This window comes from Hemicordylus capensis, chromosome 4 (assembly GCF_027244095.1).
Source record: "Hemicordylus capensis ecotype Gifberg chromosome 4, rHemCap1.1.pri, whole genome shotgun sequence".
Classification (NCBI taxonomy): domain Eukaryota; kingdom Metazoa; phylum Chordata; class Lepidosauria; order Squamata; family Cordylidae; genus Hemicordylus; species Hemicordylus capensis.
Window position 1 is genome coordinate 118,556,830 of NC_069660.1, and position 19,869 is coordinate 118,576,698.

Genomic DNA, 19,869 nt, shown 5'->3' on the forward strand with positions numbered 1-19,869 from the left:
GCATAGTTTGTGATTATGTCATCTACCCCAATTCAAGATGGCAGGCACATGAATGTTTGGAGGTACAAGTGGGAACCAATTTGGGCCAAATTTGGTACAGTTGTAGGAACACATAGGGACACTTCACATGCATAGTCTGTGATGATGTCATCCACCCCAATTCAAGATGGTGGACACATGAATGTTTGGAGGTACAAGTGGGCTAACGTGTGAACTGCCTAACCAATTTGGACCAAATTTAGTCCAGTTGTCGGGCTAGTGAAAGGAAAGTAGGCAGATTAGTTCTTATTAGAACAATATGTTTTTTTTTAAGCATGTGAAGAGGATGACCTCAGAACAGTGGTGCATCAGCTGGTAACCTCCCGGCTTGACTATTGCAATGTGCTCTATATGGGGCTGCCTTTGTACGTAGTCCGAAAACTTCAGTTAGTTCAGAATGCTGCAGCCAGATTGGTCTCTGGGGCAACCCGGAGAGACCATATTATGACTGTTTTGAAACAATTACACTGGCTGCCGATATGTTTCTGGGCAAAATACGAAGTGCTGGTTATTACCTTTAAAGCCCAGAATGGCTGGGAGAGAGCGCCTTCTTTTACATGATCCCCACCGCATATTAAGGTCATCTGAGGAGGTCCATCTCCAGTTACCACCGGTTCATTTGGTGGCAACTCAGAGATGGGCCTTCTCTGTAGCTGCTCCCGGGCTGTGGAATGCACTCCCAGCAGAAATTCGTAATCTTAATTCCTTACTGACCATCAAGAGAGCCCTTAAAACCCATCTGTTTGGCCTGGCCTTTCAGGGTTTTTAATTAGATTTAATGTTAACCTTGTTTTCAGGGTTTTAATTGTTCTGATAGTTTAATTGTTTTTTAAGATGTTTTTTAATTGTTGTTCATATTTATATTTCTGTTTTAATTGTTATTGGTTTTAATGGTTTCTGTTTTTAATCGTAAACCGCCCTGAGCCATTTCGGAAGGGTGGTATAAAAATCGAATAAATAAATAATAAATAATAAATAAATTACTGGTGTCTCATCTTACATGGTCCCCGGGGGTGGGGTCCTAGTCCAGAGGAGTTGCCTGTTCCTTGGTACTGACCTTAGACTCAGGGGGCGTAGTCAGAGTTCATGCACCTCTGCCCCTGTTTCCCTTTCAAGGTCCTCTGCTCCACTGGGTGCACACCCTCCGAATAGTTCCTACATCGCACCACCAGCCTGCTCTTTAAACAGACCCTGAAAACAGGTGCAGCTCTTGTGGGAGTCATAGCCCTTAGCATGCCCAGGCTTGGCTTCTTGTGGGACTGCCCAGCTGCAGGAGTCATGCAAGAACATTTCCCCTTCCCCTTTTCCAGGGCTGGCCCCCTGACTCTGAGAGGATGCAGCTGCCCCTACTAAGTTGTCCTTAGCCACGCCCCATAGCCACAAGGCTGAGGCGATACATGGCTTCTTGTCAGCTTTGGGCTGTCAGCTGCCCCACACCATCATCAGGTCATCTTCACTACTTTTTCATATGAATAAGATCAGACCCATTCTTCCTCTTTTTGCACGCATCTGTACTATTCACTCACTATCCATTCCCCCCAAATACTGACTTCTCTATCTAGACAGAATATTTGAAGCCTCATCATTGAAACCCGAAGCTGAACTACAACAGCACTACTTTACTGATTCATACTGTTGTGGGTGTAATTTACCCATGATGGGTTTTGTGATTAATTAGCAGAGCACTACGGAAGCTAGCAGCTCCAGTTACAGAGTAGAATGCAGAGTTTAGTTCTGGCAGCTATTTAGAGAAGACACATGAAGATTCTTGTAGAATCAAAATACTAAGTAGATTTACTGGTGAAGTATACTTTGGATAGGAAAGACCTAATCCTATCTATAGGCTACATAATGAATAGATGGGGGAGGGGAGAGAGAGAGATGTTTCCATCTGCTCTCTAAGAGGAAAGGAAAGGATTCTGACTCATCACAGGAAATGCCTGAGGAGTCAAGGCAGGGGTCATAGAGTAGAGGTAAAGCTGGGACAGGTAAGGAGACCCTCACAAGCTACCTTTACTTCCAATGCCCCTAGTGGTCATTAGGATAGTTGGTGCAAAAGGTCGATGCACTGGAACTTTATCTCCAACACATAGTGCCTGGAGGGGCCCATGCCTTTAAGACCTACTTGTTCAGGGAGACCTTTCTCACTGCAACACTGTGAAAGGAATAACCTCTCTGACTAAACTGCTCCCTGAGATATAAGCACTGAAAGGACTAAAAACATAGGAAGGCTGTCACTTTTTGGTGACTCCTTTTGAATGCTGTAAAGAGAAAAAATCCCTTTCACCTTCATGTAAGTTGCAGTTCTAATGAGTGCTTATTGGGCCAGTTCATATAATGTTCAAATTCATAACTCCAAAATGTTGTGGTACATATAAGAAACATTTATCCAACCTGCATATCCACCCTGAGTCATTTTTGGAAGGGCAGTATATCAATCAATCAATCAATCAATCAATCACTCAATCAAATAAATAAAATATCAACATAGTGGCAAAACCAATATGGAATATTAAAAGCTCTCAAGGGGATTATACTAGGCTTTGCATTGCAAGTAAGCCTGTTTTCTGTTGCTGCTCCATTCCAAGAGTTGCGGATTACGTCTTCTGATGCAGTTTGATCTGGACTCAGTGGATCTCTATTGTGGGATATGGGTACAGGAATCTTACAGCACACTCCCTGGCATCTGTACTGCTTGTAATATTGTGGGTTTGCTTTGTGATTATTGGGAATGGTCTGGTGTCGACACCTAATGAGAGTCAGGGCTTTTGATGAAAGAACCGAAAGGTTCCTTTAATGGCTAAGGATGTTTCTTTGAACCGATGGTTCAGTTGCAGAGCTGGAGCTTGAACCAGGTAGTTGGAAGATGGTGTGAGAGACAGTTGATGGTTTTGGAAGGGAGAAAATCAGTCAAAGAGAAAGGAAAAGAAAACTGAGTTGAAGCACCTTGAGATGGATGTTCCTCTGGGGAAGTGATGCAAGATAGCAGATTGGTTTCCTTACAACAGTGCTTGTTTACCTCCACTTAAGCTGTGCTTTTATATTTGCAAATAAAACAAACATTACAAAGACACCTTTAGTCTCCAGTAATCTGGTATCCAAAAGAAACAGAATTCAGTAGAGATGCCACTTGAGCTATAGTCAGTCTAGGCAGATGTTCATTTGTTCTTTTAAATTGTGCAGAGACAGGTGCATCAAACTTCTTGAAGTGGCAGCATAACAACAAAAAAACAATCATAGCAATAACCAGTCTAATTCCCACATGGCACAAATTCACAGGAAGCTTTTTGCACATCTTGGAAACATGGGCGGGGGGGGGGGACTTACTTTAAGAATTCCAGAAGAGCAAGATGAAGAGACAGAGCAGTGCCTGCATATCATGGAACCATATGCCAAGTAAGCAAGGTTGCGAAGTGCTAAGGATTTCTGGACTCCATGGCTGGTAATTAGATCCTGCAGAAGTCAAAGCAAGATCAGTGTAACAATGATATAGCCTAGAATGACTTTTTAAAAAAACTTTTATTTAAAGTATTTGCAACCCACCTTTACCATTACTTAAGCTAGTTTACAACAAAAATTAAAAACAAAAAGGAGATCTGATTGACTTACTTCTCTTTTCTGAACTGGAAGGTAAGCTTTTAACTGGGGCTATGCTAAATAGTTTTGTAATTTCAATATTCACCTAAAAATCAGTACATTAGTATAACTGAAAAAATTACTGGGGGGGTGGGGGAAGGGGGAAACTGCATTGTTTCAGCACTGACTGACCTGTTAAGACCATTATATTTTTGAGACAGGCAATTACTCAAAATCAAAGGTTTTAAGAACCAAAAAAGGATATGCCATTTTAGTGTAGAGATGCAAGAAAGCATAATTTATTTTTTACTGAATATATGCTATCCATGGTGATTTTTTTAAAACTTCGTATTTATGACCAATTTCATTGTAATGCCCTACATTACAAGGGAAGTGAAATGAAACAATATACTCACTGCTGCTACTTTTAAGGTGTGGCTGTCAGTTTTTGTTAAATGGAAGGCCAAAGGGAGAGTTAGAGTTGACTCTAAGAAGCTGAGGTCCTCATTTTGAATTATTTGCTTCAGGAACATGAATGTGTTCGTTGTTCCTGCTGTAGCGATTGCACTCAGTAGCAAATACCTGCAGACAAGGGTGATCAACTCTTATCTTCTGTTTTCTCCTATTAGAAACATGTGCTAGAGCGAAGTAACAAAAGCAATTACCTGTAGTGCTGTCTGTCTGAAGATTGCTTCCAAACTGATTCCAAATTTTCACGGGTTGCTAATCGAGAGAGCTCAATAAGTTCCAAGAATGTGACTGGCATTTTTGCATGGATTTGTAGCTGGCTTTGCTGTGTTAACTGCTGTAGGGTTTCTAAAATCTATGAGGTAAACAGAAGGTGAAACAAACATGTTTATTATTGCCTTTATTATTTGAATTAATTTGGTGGCCTTCCATTAGCTTTCTGTCATGAAACATCTTACCCCTGCTTCAGGGTTTTTAGTCTTTATGAGATGAAAAGCCATCTGAGGCAAGTCTTCTGGAAACTGGTAGTGAAGATTTCCATGGTTTTGCAGTTGGATATCTGGTATTGTTTCTTGGTTGCTTTTAGTCTCAATCAAAGTCAGGTTTTGTCTGAACAGAGTTTAAAAAACAACAACCATAAACAAAATATATAAATTAAAAAATACATATAAACTCATGTCCCTAGAAGGAGGTCAAGGTAAAGTTTATGAAATGATGTGTGTGTATTGATGGGTGATCTCCAACATACAGTAGATGATCCTACAACATGGAGATTCAGGTCCCAAAATAAAGATAGACATTTATTTTGAATGACAAAAACTCATAGTAATAGATTCAGGAGCAGCCCTAGGTATTGCAGTGCCTGGAGTGAGGCACCACAATCCCAATGGAGTGAGGCTCCCACAATTCCAGCAGAGGCCAGCTCCAATTCAAAACAGATGCTTGCAAGCTTTGAAAGTGGAACAGGGGCAGGGAGGAGGGAGGATTGCAAGCATCCTCCTCTTTTCTCCATGTGCTTCTTGCAAGCTTTGCAAGAAGTGAAAGGGGAGGGACTTCTTCCAAGGATTAGAGCAGTTCTGAAAAGCTGCTCTGATGGCAGAAGGGGTCTCTAGCAGTGTTCCCTCTAAGGTGTGTGCATGTGTGCACACACTCACAAGTCTCTTGATATCCACTCAGTTGATTTTAGATCCTGCTCAGGTTGAATCAGAAAGGCTCCACCCTGAATGCATGTGCGCACACACACACTGCCTTGATATGGCCACCAAGAACAAAACTCATTCTGCACACAGAGGGGAAAAGTTAGAGAGAACACCGGTCTCTAGCTGCCCTGTTGGTGCCCCAATAATCCACCACCTGAGGTGACTATCTCACCTCTCCCCATGAAAGGAGCACCTCTGTGTCGATGAATCAAGTGGTGAGAAATCAAGCCATTTCTAGGCATGCGTGAACCAGCTTGTTGTTCTGCTGACAGAGCTCACATACTCTAACAGTACCAAGCAAACATACCTTGCTTCAATTGTAGCAGTACCACTAGGCTCATTGAATGGGGAAATTTCATACACTTGCTCAGATTCAGCATGTATGATCAGGGCTCCAGTATCTGTATATTTCAGTATGTGAGTGAGTACTGCAGTACCTCTTGTGTTCCCGGCTTTCTGAAAAGCACAAATAAACTTGTTCAGACAGTGGCAGACATCCAGAGCAATGAACTCTTTGTGGGAGGACTTTATGCCAGTGCAGAAGTGCCGTGCTAGCTAGCTAGTAGTACTAAATCTGAAGCTTGCATTCCCAACTAGTATTGCGAGCATAGGAACATAGGAAACTGCCATATACTGCGTCAGACCATTGGTCTATCTAGCTCAGTATTGTCTTCACAGACTGGCAGTGGCTTCTCCAAGGTTGCAGGCAGGAATCTCTCTCAGCCCTATCTTGGAGAAGCCAGGGAGGGAACTTGAAATCTTCTGCTTTTCCCAGAGCGGCTTCATCCCCTGAGGGGAATATCTTGCAGTGCTCACACATCAAGTCTCCCATGCATATGCAACCAGGGCAGACCCTGCTTAGCTATGGGGACAAGTCATGCTTGCTACCACAAGACCAGATCCCCTCTGGTATAATAATTGCAACTGAGCAACAGTTGCACAACTGTAGCACAATTCATTTATTTAAATGGAAACTTTTGCGCAAGAGCGCTATTGTGTTCTTGTGGAACCCCCTTTTTCATGCCGTCCTCTTTCACTAGCACAATGCTTGTTCTGCATGCAGTTCCTCACTCTGGATTTCAAGCAGCGAGAATGTTGTTTTTAACAACCACAAGATTAGACAAGCTTCTTAATTGCTGAAATCACCACTATTGAAATCCACTTAATTTATATCAATGGAAGCAGACTCCATTGCAAATGTATACATTATTCAGTGCTATTGTTATTTATATCGTGCCACTAAGACTCTTTACCACTGAGCACTGAGGACAAGGCCGGATATAGGCCATTCCAATGTTCTTCACAACTTTCTCCACACAATTGTTGAGGTCTTTGGTTCGAGAAACAATGGCTCTGTTATTCTTCCTGTCATCCTGGATAATGTACCTTGTGTGGCAAGTGCCTTCAACTCCAGCCTGCAAAGAACACCAGAAGAAAGTCATGTCCACTCTCTATAGCAAAAAAGTGTTCTCCATATAAAACCTCCTTTCTACCTCTGTAATAAGGCCCACTGTCTGTAATCAAAGTACACTAAGCCCAGTTGCTTCTAGAGTAAATAATTAAAAAAATAATAATATTGGCCCTAATATAGGAAAAGTTGTTTACACAAGTCCCTTTAACTTAAATACAATGTAAGCTTATGAAGCTTAAGTGTGGCTAGCTTTCTCTAGATTGAGGCCATTATGAACACGCATGATTTATTATTATTATTATTATTACTAAGAAGCTATGATTAATTTTTCCTCAAGATGTAATTCAGTGGGCATGTACTGTATTTACTTGAATCCAAGACTAGGTTTCCCCCCAAGTTCTTTGATGTTAGAAATCAGGGGATTGTCTTAAAATCAGAGTTCTCTTCTTTTCAGGTAAATACAGTATAACCTGTATTTTTAAAGGGGATCATCTTAAATATATCACTACATCCACAGTCATCTTCTGTTCGGGAAAATACAGAACTTTCATTCTCAAGTTCCGAATACAAAGTGGTTACGTAGTAAGATTTGGGGAGGATTTGTTTCCCTGGATGAATTAGCTGAGTCTGGTTTCTTTGTTTTTTACTTTCTCAAATTCCATTGCCCTACAAGTAGCTGTGAGAAAATGCATTATACACTTAATAGGATGGAAAACACTCCCATGCAGAGCAAACAGTGTGAAACCTCTGTGAGATCATGATATGTAACAAACATACACAGGTGTTTTAATTACTGAATGCATGCTGTGAAACAGAGAATGACTGTAGCTTTAAATACATGTGTATGTGATCATCTCACATGACAGTCTAAAGATGTTTTGCACTGTTTTGGACAAGGAAGTGACTATTCTCACGTGCAGGCAAAACTGGGCTAAGGAAGCCCAATCTGGTTTTGCCGGCATGCGAGAACCACTGGAGTCGCGCAACTCCCACCAGCAGCAGAGCAGCAAACCTGCCTCCAAATCCCGCCTTCAATCGCCTGTCAGCAGCTGGGACTGGAAAACTGCAGGCATCAGGGGGATCCCCCATAACTCGCACAGAGCATAATGGGAGTTCCGGAGGCAGGGGCAGCGTGTTCTGGCTCCTGACCCTCTGCACTGCCCGAGGAGGCAGCTGCATAGCTGGGCACACGATCTCCACGCCCAGACCAGACCAGCAGTATGGACCATCTGCGGGGAGGTAATCTTTTCAAGGCTTCCTCCCTGCTTGCCCTCAAGCTCTTTCTCACCAATCGTGAGAAAGGGCTCAGTATCTGACAGGGATATTGGTTATTACTTTTGCGTGTGGGGCCAGGAAAGTTGGCCTCGCAGCCACATCACCATCCGGTAACTCTATGAGCCTGTGCACAAATGTGTGTTCATCACTTGGTCACTACAGCATCAGATGGTGAGCTGAAAGTGTGAATAAGTCATCACCAGATCAGACACCAGAGGCAGAACCTTTCTATCAGCTCACATAATCTCAGACAAAATGCCTATGAACACATCAGTTCATGTACAGGTGTAAGCCACTAATTGCCAGGTAAGCAGATATCAAGTTGTGTGCAGGTATGTGCCAACTACTCCTGTGAAACATTTTAAGATAGTGGCCATGGGGGGCGGGGGTTTGAATCATTTTATAATTCAGCATGTTAAATGTTTGTTCTTAAAAAGGAGTCATTTTAGAATCTGATAAGAGACAGATACCTCTTGTAATTCATATGTTCTTTCTGATTCCTTCATGGTTATTGGTAACAAGTTCAGGATTCCTTTCATTATATTAACACACAAAACTGGGATGTCTTTTGGGGCATGAATGTTTTCAACATGCCCTCTTATATAGTGAAACTTAAATGGTTGGGTAAAACATAGACCAATCTGCTGAGTGAGTTTGTGTGCGTTGGTGAAAGGATCCCTGGGCCAGATTCCATTGTATTCTTCCAGTTGTGGAGAAAGCACCTAAAAAAACCAAAACACAACAAAACATGGGTATTGGTTTTGGTCAAATGAGAATATTTCCACGCAAAGATGAACAAGAGTAACAGAAAGAGGGATGTACTTCAACTTGAATGAGACCTAAGACATTCTCACATTCTGTTGTACATGCATACAGGTGTCTGTACACATGTACAAGTTTGTGTGAATGACTGTTCATGAGTTCACTTCAAAAGTGAGCCTGGGCACTGGCCCCTCAAATGCAGAGTACGTGTAGTAAAGCACATGTGTTTGATGCAATGTGTGAATAACTGTGTGTGAATATAGATCTATAGATGTGTCAGGCTTCCCCGTCCTTGCCTAAAAGACTAGATTACCTAGCCGGTTGGGCAATGATATCACAGGGAGTCTGCAAAGCCGGGGCGGCAGATTACCTACTCAATTACCTATCCGTTCAGCTCTTCCCCCAGCCCAGGAGAAAGCCAGGAGAAGTGGTTGGTGGCTGCCCTGGGGTTGGCATGGCCTGACAGGCTGCTGCCTGGTGACAGTGAGGAAAACCTTGCACCAGCCCAGCTTGATGATGCTGGTAACAGGGGCAGGGATAATGAAGGAGGCCCCCTCAGAGGCTAGGGATTGGGTGGCTCAGTCAAACGCTTGGCTGGGGTGGAAAGGGGAGCAAGGAAGAAGGAAGAACGAGTGCCCTGATTACAGGGCTCTATTTAAGGAACTGGCAATCAAGGATGAGGAGGTCAGTTGGGATGGTGTCTGCCTGGTCTGGATGGCTCCCAGGGAGGAGTGTAGACCTTTCCACCCACTGACCAGTGGAAGAGGATAAGGGTGAATGTCAACCCCCCCAACACCAACTCTGAGGCATCGCCTGGACCCACGAGCCCTAACAGAGCAGACCCTACAACCCTCCTGTGAGGTAGACAGAGAGAGCGGGACAGATGTGTGCACTGCATGCAGATCTACAGATGTGTACACAGATCGTATGAACATAACACACTGAATATAACACATGGATGGGGCTCTAGCCTATTTACTATATGAAGTAATCTTCCCTTCCTTTACCTGGGGCCAGAATAGTGTCCTGGGTAGGGACCATCATTGCATCTCTCCTGCCCAATTTTACATGGCCTTGTCAGACTGAATGACAGACAATAACTATGATTTTAAAGCAAATTTTCCTAGAGTTTTTTGAATATATAGGGTTTTGAGGGGGAGGGGCGGTCTGGTGCAATACCATTTATCACATATTCATCTGTTTACAGGGTTTGTAAGCTACATTTCTTTCAAGCATCTAAAATTGTATAGAGTAACAGAAGAAGAAGAAAAACAAGTTAACAACTGAGATGATACATAAAACAATAGCAAATAAGAAACCAGCAGCTCCTAAAATCTGGTGGAATAAGTAGGAATCAATGTTCAAACTGAAGAAGCCCAATGGATGTCTTTAGGCAAGGTTTTTCCTAACTGCACCACCACCACTGAAAATTCTTTGTGTTATTTCTCTTGTGGATCCCACTTCACTTCAAGTGAGGACAGATGAAATAAAAGGATCCCCTTACTAAGTACAATGAGGAATCATTGACCTAATTTACCTTAATAAGGTGAAATTCCTGGGACACTCTGCTGATCTCTACTTTGCAAGTCAGTTTTAAGCCAGACTTTGCTAAACCTTTTTCTGGCAGCCCATTCAGAATGAATCCTTGATAGTGGTAAACATAGGTTTTGGCATTGCTAAAACCAGCTTCTGTTAAAGTGAAAACAAATCATTTTATTAACTACCCATATCTTATGTTACTGATAATAACAAACAGATGGCACTTCTGTTTAACAGAATTAATGTATAATGGCCGACATACTGTGCAGCATAATATTGGGGTTAGGAACCTGCCAGGGTTGCTGCACAGTCTGAAAGACAGTCCTGACAGTGTAGTGTGATGTGGAAACCGTGGAACAACTTAAAACCACCTCCAAGCAGTCGTTCAGCACTACTTCTAAATTTGGAAACAATCCAAGTGGCTCAGTGCAACTGCCTGGAAGTGATTTTAAGTTCTTCTGCAGCTGTCCCATCCATCACATGACACCAGTGGGACTGCTTTTTCATTCATTCATTCATTCATTCGATTTCTATACCACCCTTCCAAAAATGGCTCAGGGCGGTTTACACAGAGAAACAACAAACAAATAAGATGGAACCCTGTCCCCAAAGGCCTCACAATCTCAAAAGAAACATAAGACAGACACCAGCAACAGTCACTGAAGGTCCTGTGCTGGGTGTGGAGAGGGCCAGTTACTCCCCCCTGCTAAATTAAGAGAATCACCACGTTAAAAGGTGCCTCTTTGCCAAGTTAGCAAGGGTGAGTTGCACATCAGCCTCAGCATCCCTAACGCTGACAATCTGACATGCTGTGTGGCATGTCGACCAATATTTGAGAGGTCCTTTAATATAACCGGGGGAAATGGTGGTGATAGTGGAGAGGACAGAACAATAATGTCTATAGTGCTTAAGATCTAAACACTTCACCAAAGTACACAATATTGCACATGAAACATAATATGTGAACAATATATTTCCAAATGGTTATATCTGGACAGATTGGAAACTTGAATGGGAAGACAACAGGTCAAATGTTTCTTAGAAAGATTAAAGTTGATGATGATTGTCATATCTAAAAATGGCTGAATCCTCCTCCGCTGTAACCCTATGCACACTTACTGAGCAAGCTCTGTTGAACACAGTGGGGTTTATTTTCAGGTCAACATGCATTAGATTGCACTGTTAGTGTATATAAGTGATCATTTATTGTCACTAAGGGCACAATTCACCAGGAAGTTGTCCTTCACAACTTCTGCTTAATTTCAGTGGAGTTAGACGAGGAGAACTTTCTAAAAGGAGGGCTGATGTTAGAGGGGCAAGTAGCTCACCCTGTATTTCAAACCATGTGTGATTATATCTCAGAAGCACTTATATTTCAATGATATGAGATATTACCAAAGAACCATATCAAATCCCTTAAAATACATGACTTTTTGGCAATTTGAGCATATGAGAGGCCTTTGAACTTTGCTGTGAATTTCTCTCCCACACCTGTAAAAACACAAAACAAAACAAAAACCTCCTGCTGGCAGTGCCCTGTAACAACAACCACAACCAAGGCAAAAACATAAATTCACAGCAACCTTCTACATAGTAGATAGTGTCAGTTAACAATATAAAATCTTAACAAGCAATGAGAATTTGACTTACCAAGATCATACTTCTGGCTCCCTGTGAGGGGGAAAAGGAAAAAAAATTAATGAGTAGAAAGTATTGGGACTCTAAATTATAATATATTTCTTTTAATTGGAATAAAGAAATACAGGTGTAGATTAGACTTCTGTTCTGAGCAGGAGCTAGACAGTTTAGATTACTGAATCCCATGTAACCCTTCTCTGAACACCTTCTCTGCTTGATTGCAATGGAAGAAGGAAGCTTACCCACAAAGGTGACAAGCAATGCTAAAACAATTCCCCTCATGCTGGAAGCGAATGAAAGCCTCAGGGAAGCCAAGAGCTTTTATACATGGGAGAATTATAGACAGGCAGTTGCTGCTGGGGAGGGACTTTTGAGCCAACCTTCAGTCAAGCTTTTCAAAAAAACTTTTGGCAACACTACTGGCTTTCTTTCTCCTTTAAATAGAGGATTGTATTGGGAAGAAATATCTTGATGTGAACCTTTTAATGTATCCATATTAAACATTACAAAATATTATAGTTTAAATTTGATACATTTTTGCTAGTTTTATTACAGGATGTTTTTGCAACAAAATATTCAATTGGGGAGGAGAATTATTGATGGCCGTGACTAGGTGGATGGTTTTGAAACTGCTGTAGTTTGAGATAAGGTTGGCAAGGTCATTTTGACCTGACACATGGGACAAGACCTTATCTCACTGATAATGTCATGATGAGAATTGTACAAAACATGGAGTTTAAAAAATAATAGTCAGTGAATGACATGGAATTGAACATGTCATGTAATGATAATTAGAAGACTGCAGCCAAAAAAAAGGGTGATGAATAGTAGGGTGCCAAGAAAAAGTTTTGTTCTCATATTTAAAACTTTGATTTGATTAGTTTTCCATTCATTTTAAATTAATGCATTTTCATTGTTCCTAATTTTCTTTTTCAATCAGTGAATTGGGTAATTAGCAGGAGTGTGCAAGAAAAAAGGGTTGTTTTCATTTTAGATTGTTTGAATTTTTTTATTCCTTTAATTTCCATTCATTTTGTTATTGATTTCATTAATTTTCATTCCCCCCTCTTTCACTTTAATTTTACAATTTTGGCAATGGGGGATCCAGCCAATCTTCTGTTGTCTGTAATATAATTGTCAGGCAGTCTAAAGAGAAGAGAACCAGCCCAACTGTGACATATAAAATAGAAATAATACAAGTAATTCAAATGCAGAGAGAAACATCCCCATTACTCTGTGGTTTGGATACCACAAGCTCAAAAAATGTTGTTAAGTATTAATAATTAGATTCAGAATTGGTGAATTCAATCTTGCTAGTAAGAGCTCAAAAACAGATATATAATTTTAGATGTACTTCAAATGTCCTAATATGCAATATTAAATGTGCTTCAATACTGTTTATAATATTATAATATCAATAGAATAAAGGGGGAAGATCTCTCAGGCAAGACATAAATTAGTTATGCATGTCTCTGCATTAAAATCACACCCTAAATCGCACCAACCCCTTCATACTGGTTCTCTCCTCCAAAGACAATTCAGCTGCCTCCGAAGAAATCTGTGGGAGGTTCAAACAGCAATACAGAAAAAACATACTAGTGTCTATAGGCTCGGCTGTAAATCTAATCGTCCGAGAATATAATTTAAATCTCTCACAGAACACTCCCCCTAAGTTCAATTAATTATTGAACAACTATATATGCAAAACAATTTCAAACAAGATTATTCAATGGAGAAGAAAATGAGAATTAGAAAACACTAATTCTGCCATAACAAAAGTAGTGTGTATGTTGTAATTACCAGGCCACATATCCACCAATATATAAAATTCCCATCTTGTCACAAATTGGTATACAAAAACCATAATGAAATAATTAACAGAGATCAGCCAAACCTTTAGTAGTCCCCCTCCTCGTGTAATGAGAAACAAACAAACAAACAAACAAACAAACCAGAGAGATAAATTGAGGGAGACTAAATTCAGCCTTGACTGATCTTTATAACCTACAGCTGGGAGCATAAGCTATCAAGCTATGGCAGTGAAATATCCCCTCTGTACATGTATCTAATCCTTCACAGTTTACTTCCTATTATTTGCATCCAGCTAAACTTCTCAAAGTATTATTATTAAGTGTTCATAATGGGTAATAAAAGCCCATAGGGGGAGGAAAGAAGGGATGGTAAACTGAAGCTAATAGGAGAAGCAAAATAACCTTCAGCTGCTTGTCATTCTTATCCTTTTAAAACTATAATCCTCTATAATAAAGCCTTTGAGTGTAATCCCGTGCCCCTGCCCGTGTCTTTCTTGGCTGTTCTGGGCATGCGCGGAGCGCATGCCCAGAACATCCGAGAAAGATACGGCCGCAGGGACACGGGCGGCCATGTTGGGAGCAGGGAAAGTCGGGGCAGAGAAAGATGGGGGCAGGGAAAGACGGGGGCAGGGAAAGACGGGGGCGGCGGCGGGACCAGCCTGACCGTGGGGGGGGGGGCGCGGCGGAACAGGGACTGGCCTGACCGCAGCGGGGGGGACGGCGGAAAAAGGCGGTGGCAGCGGGACCGGCCCGATCAGAGAGAGGAAACAAACGCCAGGGCCAGCATCCGGACCGAGCACTGGGAAGGAGGGCAGAAGCGGCCGACTGCTGAGGAGGGCAGAGGCGGCCGAGGAACGGGCTACGGGGAGGGCAGAAGCGGCAGCTGGGGGGCCGGGAGGGCAGAGGGGGTACAAGAGGACCGGGAGGACAGAGGGGGCAGCAGAGGTAAAGGAGGCAGAAACGGCCAGAGAAAGAGGGGACCGGCGCACTGCAGCCAGAGGAGGCGGAGATAGGCGGCACCAAAGTACTACTAGCCCCCGTTAATTTAACGGGCTTAAATTCACTAGAGTCATATAATAAAGTACAACCAATAATCTTGTTCCATACCACATATCCACCAATATTTTATAATCAAAATTCCCACCTTGTTCATACAGGTATGCAAAACGTCACAGTAAAATAAGTGACAGAAATCAGTTCAACCTTCGGAAGTCATCCTCTTCATTTAACAAACAAAAAACCAGAGAGATAAATGGAAAGAAATTCTTTCATGAAGAGATAGACTAACTTTAGCCAAAACTGGTCTCTTTAATCCACCACTGGGAGAATAGGCCATCAAGCTATGACACTCAGATCCCTCCCCATACACACATGTTATCCTTCTCAGTTTCCTTCTGATTGTTTGCACATTGAACATTGCACATTGAACAACAAGCAGTTCATTCAACAGTTACCATTATACAGTTTTCATAACAACAAGTAAAAGCCCATGGGAGGAAATGAAGTAAAGAAACATACTGAGAAAAAAACCCAGAAATGATAAAGGTATATTTTTTTTAAAAAGTTGAAATTTGATTTCAATTAGAAGCTAAGGCTAATTAATTGTTCAAACCATGATTTAAGAGTACCAAAAAGTCATACACTGAGCTTTCCAAATAAAATATCTCGTTACATGGTCTTTTTAAAGCTATAATATCATATAATAAAATAATTCCAATAATCTTATGCCTTAAATTTAAAATCCCCCCATTCTTAATATATCTCATTTCCTCTATGAAGAAGAAAAGAGAAACATAAAGAAACAAAGGACAAAAATCTGTGGCAATTCCTTAAGTCATTAAAACTATCGGGTTTATCATACAACATCCCATTGCACCCAGACCCAAGGAGACTCGGACACATTGCGCATTTGGTGGAGATGGCCACTTTTATTAGGGGTACACATTCAAATGGTGCCCGTGGGGCACGGCAGCTGGGATTGGCGCTCAACAAGCAACAGTGCGGTCCCTAATGGGTCTGCCCATCCTGTGGCCGCCCCGACCTAAAAGCCCATGGCGCAGACACCTTGGCTCCAGGCGGCCCGCCTTTCGTGAAGGGGGGCGCACTTCGTCACTGACCTAAGGTCAGGTCTCTGCAATTAACGCCACCCATCCGACGCTGCCAAGCCATACGGAAGGATGTTGTTTGCAGAGAGGCAGGAGCAAAGCAGCATCCCTGATCTGTCAAGCCTCAAGGGATCCGCCCCCCTCCTTAAAGCCAAAAGCTTACCTAAGGTGCCGCACCGCTTTTTGCTGTTCACCGCTGCACTGTGCCCGCCACGGCGGGCATCAGCCTAGCTTGACACCCCGCACGCCCCATAAGCCTACCAGCACTGTCGCCAATCCCAGCCGCAGGTCATCCACGAAAAATCTCATGCCCATAGGGGACAGGTGCACACCGTCACTTCTGTATAAAAGGGGGAGTGAGAACTTGATGTCCTCATTTGGAATGCAGCCGCCTCCCATGGAGGCCAAGAAGTGTGCAATAGCTGCGTTGACCCCCCCCCCGCCTGGCCCTATCCACCTTGTTTTCCCTGACAGCTCCCCTCCATACCCTCTGCTGGGTGATATCAGACCAAATGTTGACCAACCCTGGGCACCAGGAGAACATGACTTCCAGGTCTTGTACGATCTGCCAGGATAGAGAAACACCTGACTGGCTAACTAGGTCATTGCCCCCGAAGTGCAGCAGCAGGATATCCGGCGCCGGATTCCCCTCGAGGAATTCGCGAAGCATTGGCAGGTACTGAGCCCTCCGCATGCCCTGCCAGCCGAGCCAATCCACCATGGCCCAACGCCCTAGGCCCAGCTAAGTTCCAGGGTCGGCGCCCTGCGCCCACTTTAGTGCCCAGAAAACGAACGAGTGGCCCAGTATGAGGACTCTGGCACACTCCTTCGCTGCCCGCGGCCCTGTAGACTGCGGCCCTGTGCGAGAGAAGAAATATGATGAGCGAGGTGCAGCAAAGGCTAGCGATGAGGGAGGCAGGGCGGGCAGCCGCGCGGGACAGGAATTGGGTAGCTAGATGGTAGTGAGGCGGGGGGGTGAGGTAGCGGGACGGGGGCGGGTGCCCCCCCTTACTGCACGTATCTGCGGTAGGCCCCGGACCGCCACCTGCCCAGCCGCTGAATTGCAGGGCTCATGCAGCCCATGCACGCGGCAACATAGGCTGCCCCAATGCGGAAAGAGTGGGAGGCTAAGTTCTGCGTGGGCACGCCGGTTGCCACAAAAGCCCTCCTCATCACTGCCCAGAATTGAAATTGCGTCAGGTGGCGCCCGTCAGCATGGATGAAGAGGCACCCCCTGGCCGCCGTGTAGGCCGCCAGCGCCCACACTGGGCACATGCTTATATCGTCTGCCACATGCAGTGTCACCCTTTGGCCCCTGCCCCTTTGGTCTGTTTTGGAAAAACGAAGGTGGAGCACCACGTGAGAAGCACGCATGGTAAGGTCGCTAAAGTGAAGCACCCTGCCTGTCGGGCCGCGAGTGCCCCTGGGGAACATCTCGCCCACCCTAAATGCTCCGAAGAAGGCCACCAGGGCTGATGCCCAAAACAGGGTCTCCTCGTAGAGGGATGAACAAACCCCACCCAGCTGCAGCAGGGCCCACCGCAGGGCCTCAGGGGTGACTGGCCTACGCTGGTCCGGCAGCGCAGGCATCTCCCTCACCCAGCCCTCCAGCATGCGCCTCACCCTAATGTCCCCCGAATGGTTGGGGAGCCCCCTGGCCTTCGCAAAGAAGGCGAGCGCGGCCATGTGGCCGGCTAAGGTGCTCACCGCCAGCCCCCTGGCCCGAAGGTGCACCAGATACTGCATAAGTTGCTCTGGTTGCGCTGGCCAGGTATGTACGAGTCCTACCTGCGACCTAAAATGTAGAAAGGCCCTAACTGTTTTGTCGTAGGCTACCCGAGTCCTGGGTGCTATGGAAGCCTGGATGGCCCTAAACGCTTCTACACTCCAAGGCTCCACAACCATTCAGGCACCTGCTCTGGCTGCTTGGCGGCTTCGGGGACCAGCTTCTGGAAGCGCTGCATCTGGAAGCGAGACAGGGCGTCTGCCACTTCGTTCTGCACCCCGGGAACGTGCTGGGCAGTAAAGAGTGTGTTATGGCGTAAACAAGTAAGAACTAAGGTGCGTAACAGCCTCATGACGCGCTGTGACTTGGACGTTTGCGTGTTAACGATCTGAACAACAGCCAGATTGTCGCACCAGAAACGCACCACTGAGTCCTTAAAGAACTCTGCCCAGGTGTGTGCAGCCACCACTATAGGAAAGAGCTCAAGGAACGTGAGGTCCCTCGTGATTCCCTTCTCGGACCACCCACTTGGCCAGCGCTCCGCACACCAGCGCCCCCGCAGGTACAGGCCGAAGCCGAGGCCTCCGGCGGCGTCGGACTGTAGGGATGTGCGGTTCGGTTCGGATCCAAACCGGTTCATTCTGAACCGGTTCGGATTCGGAGGATCAGGTCCGAACCGAAACGGGCCCGATTCGGATCCGAACCGGCTCGGAAAATCCGAACCGCTTCGGATGTGCCAGAGGCTTCAATTGAGTGTTTTCAGTGTCTCTTTAAAGTTAGAAGTGTGTCCTCCATTTTGTGGCTCATTCCTGAAACTTTTGCTCCTGGCATCCATTTTGTGAGGCTATTTTCAGGCATTGCATTGGCTGTGCTATTGATCCTTGATTGGCCAGAATGAGTCCTTTGCTCTGGTAGGCTGCTTGGCTGTTGTACTGTTGAGAGCTGGCACCCTGTTGGCCGTGGGGGGAGTGCAAAGGTGGGGGCTCCCAAAGGAGGGAATTTCAAACCTATATAAACCCAAGCCTCTTGCCTAGAAACTTCTCTTTGGCTGCAGTTGTGGGATCATCTCTGAGACCTTGCTTGCTCTTTTGCTGCTGGTGTCTGCTGTGAGTCCCTGACTGTGTCCTTTGTCTCTCTCTGTGTGTTGTGTGCTACCTTCTAATCTTTTGTCCACCTGCCCTCTCTGTGACTCTCTGTGTGTCTCTGTCTGTCTCTTCTCTTTACCTACTTTACTTTTTTCTTAAGTTTCCCCAAATTTCCCTGTTTCTTTGTCTGTCCTGCTTTCCTCCCCCCCCTCCCCCTTTCCCTTCTCATCCCTTGGGCCTACCCTCCCCCACTCCCACCCACTGCATTCATTGCTTTAAAAGTTCTATTTATTATTGCTCTTTGTGCCTTGCCTTGTTTTTGTTCACCTTTTTGATTTTCATTGCATTCCATTGGTTTCATTTATATATTGCTTGCTGCAGTGCTTTGTTTGATTGCTTTTTGTTAACTGGTACTTGCATTTTGTTTGTTTCTGCTGCCCTGCCTGAGTTGGTTCTCCCCCCCCCCCCGAGAGAATTCTATTGTTATTATAGCCAATTTTTGTTGTTGTCCCATATAATCAATTTTGGTTCTCTTTTGGTGGTTGGTTGTGTGCTCCTCCCCCCCCACCGAGAATTGCCCAATTATTGCTTTTGCTTGATATTGGTTTTCATTCTGTGTGTTCAACTTTTGCATTTGTTGTTGATTGTTCAGATTATTACTCCTTGTTCTGTGTGGCCCCCCTGCTCCTCACTTGCCCCTCCCATCCAGAAGCCCAAACTAAATCCACCCCACCCCACCCCATCCAGCCTTCTCACCTCGCTGCTGCCTGCCCGAGTTCAGCTTTTTTTGTGCAGACTTGCTTTGCAGCCCTTATTAATATTATTGCAGCAATTGTTTAATTGTCTCTGTTTGCTTTAGTGGGCCTCTGTGTTTGGTTGGTTCCCCCTCCCCACCCCCACCCCGCCCAAGTTTTTCTCTTCTGCTGGTGGTTTTATCATATTATTCATTGGTTTCTTTAGAAAGAATATTGGGTTTTAAACTTTTTGGCTTGTGTTCTTGATATATTGCTTTATTGCTCCCCTCCTCCTCCCTGCCTGCTCCCCCCATCCTCCCTCCTCCCAGAGCCCACGCACACCCAGCCCAGCTCCTCCCCCCCTCCAGCCTTCTTACCTCGCTGCTGCCCGCCCGAGTTGTTCTACTTTCTCCTTTGCTGTTTGTTGCCCCCTCCCCAACACCCCCTTGCCACACACTAGCCCCCCAAACAACACACCCTCTGCTCCCACCGCCTCTTCTT

The 19,869-nt window shown here is 44.6% G+C and overlaps 1 protein-coding gene across 5 annotated transcripts in view; it reads right to left on the reverse strand.

The window, feature by feature from the left end:
* The window catches only part of LOC128324619 (vitellogenin-2-like), a 71,073-nt gene that overhangs the window by 37,072 nt on the left and 14,132 nt on the right, over window positions 1–19,869 (reverse strand). Inside the window, exons 1-10 of one of the 5 annotated variants that reach the window (XM_053249392.1) lie at window positions 12,150–12,265; window positions 11,920–11,940; window positions 10,268–10,419; window positions 8,439–8,690; window positions 6,536–6,697; window positions 5,590–5,738; window positions 4,542–4,692; window positions 4,281–4,438; window positions 4,032–4,197; window positions 3,367–3,492 (exon numbers count right to left, since the gene is read on the reverse strand). In XM_053249392.1, coding sequence (XP_053105367.1) covers window positions 3,367–3,492; window positions 4,032–4,197; window positions 4,281–4,438; window positions 4,542–4,692; window positions 5,590–5,738; window positions 6,536–6,697; window positions 8,439–8,690; window positions 10,268–10,419; window positions 11,920–11,940; window positions 12,150–12,189 — 1,377 coding nt within the window. In that variant the 5' untranslated portion in view covers window positions 12,190–12,265. Of the gene's footprint in view, window positions 1–3,366; window positions 3,493–4,031; window positions 4,198–4,280; window positions 4,439–4,541; window positions 4,693–5,589; window positions 5,739–6,535; window positions 6,698–8,438; window positions 8,691–10,267; window positions 10,420–11,919; window positions 11,941–12,149; window positions 12,266–19,869 lie in introns of those variants that run through there. The other 4 variants (XM_053249391.1, XM_053249395.1, XM_053249394.1 and 1 more) reach the window with 4 other exon arrangements.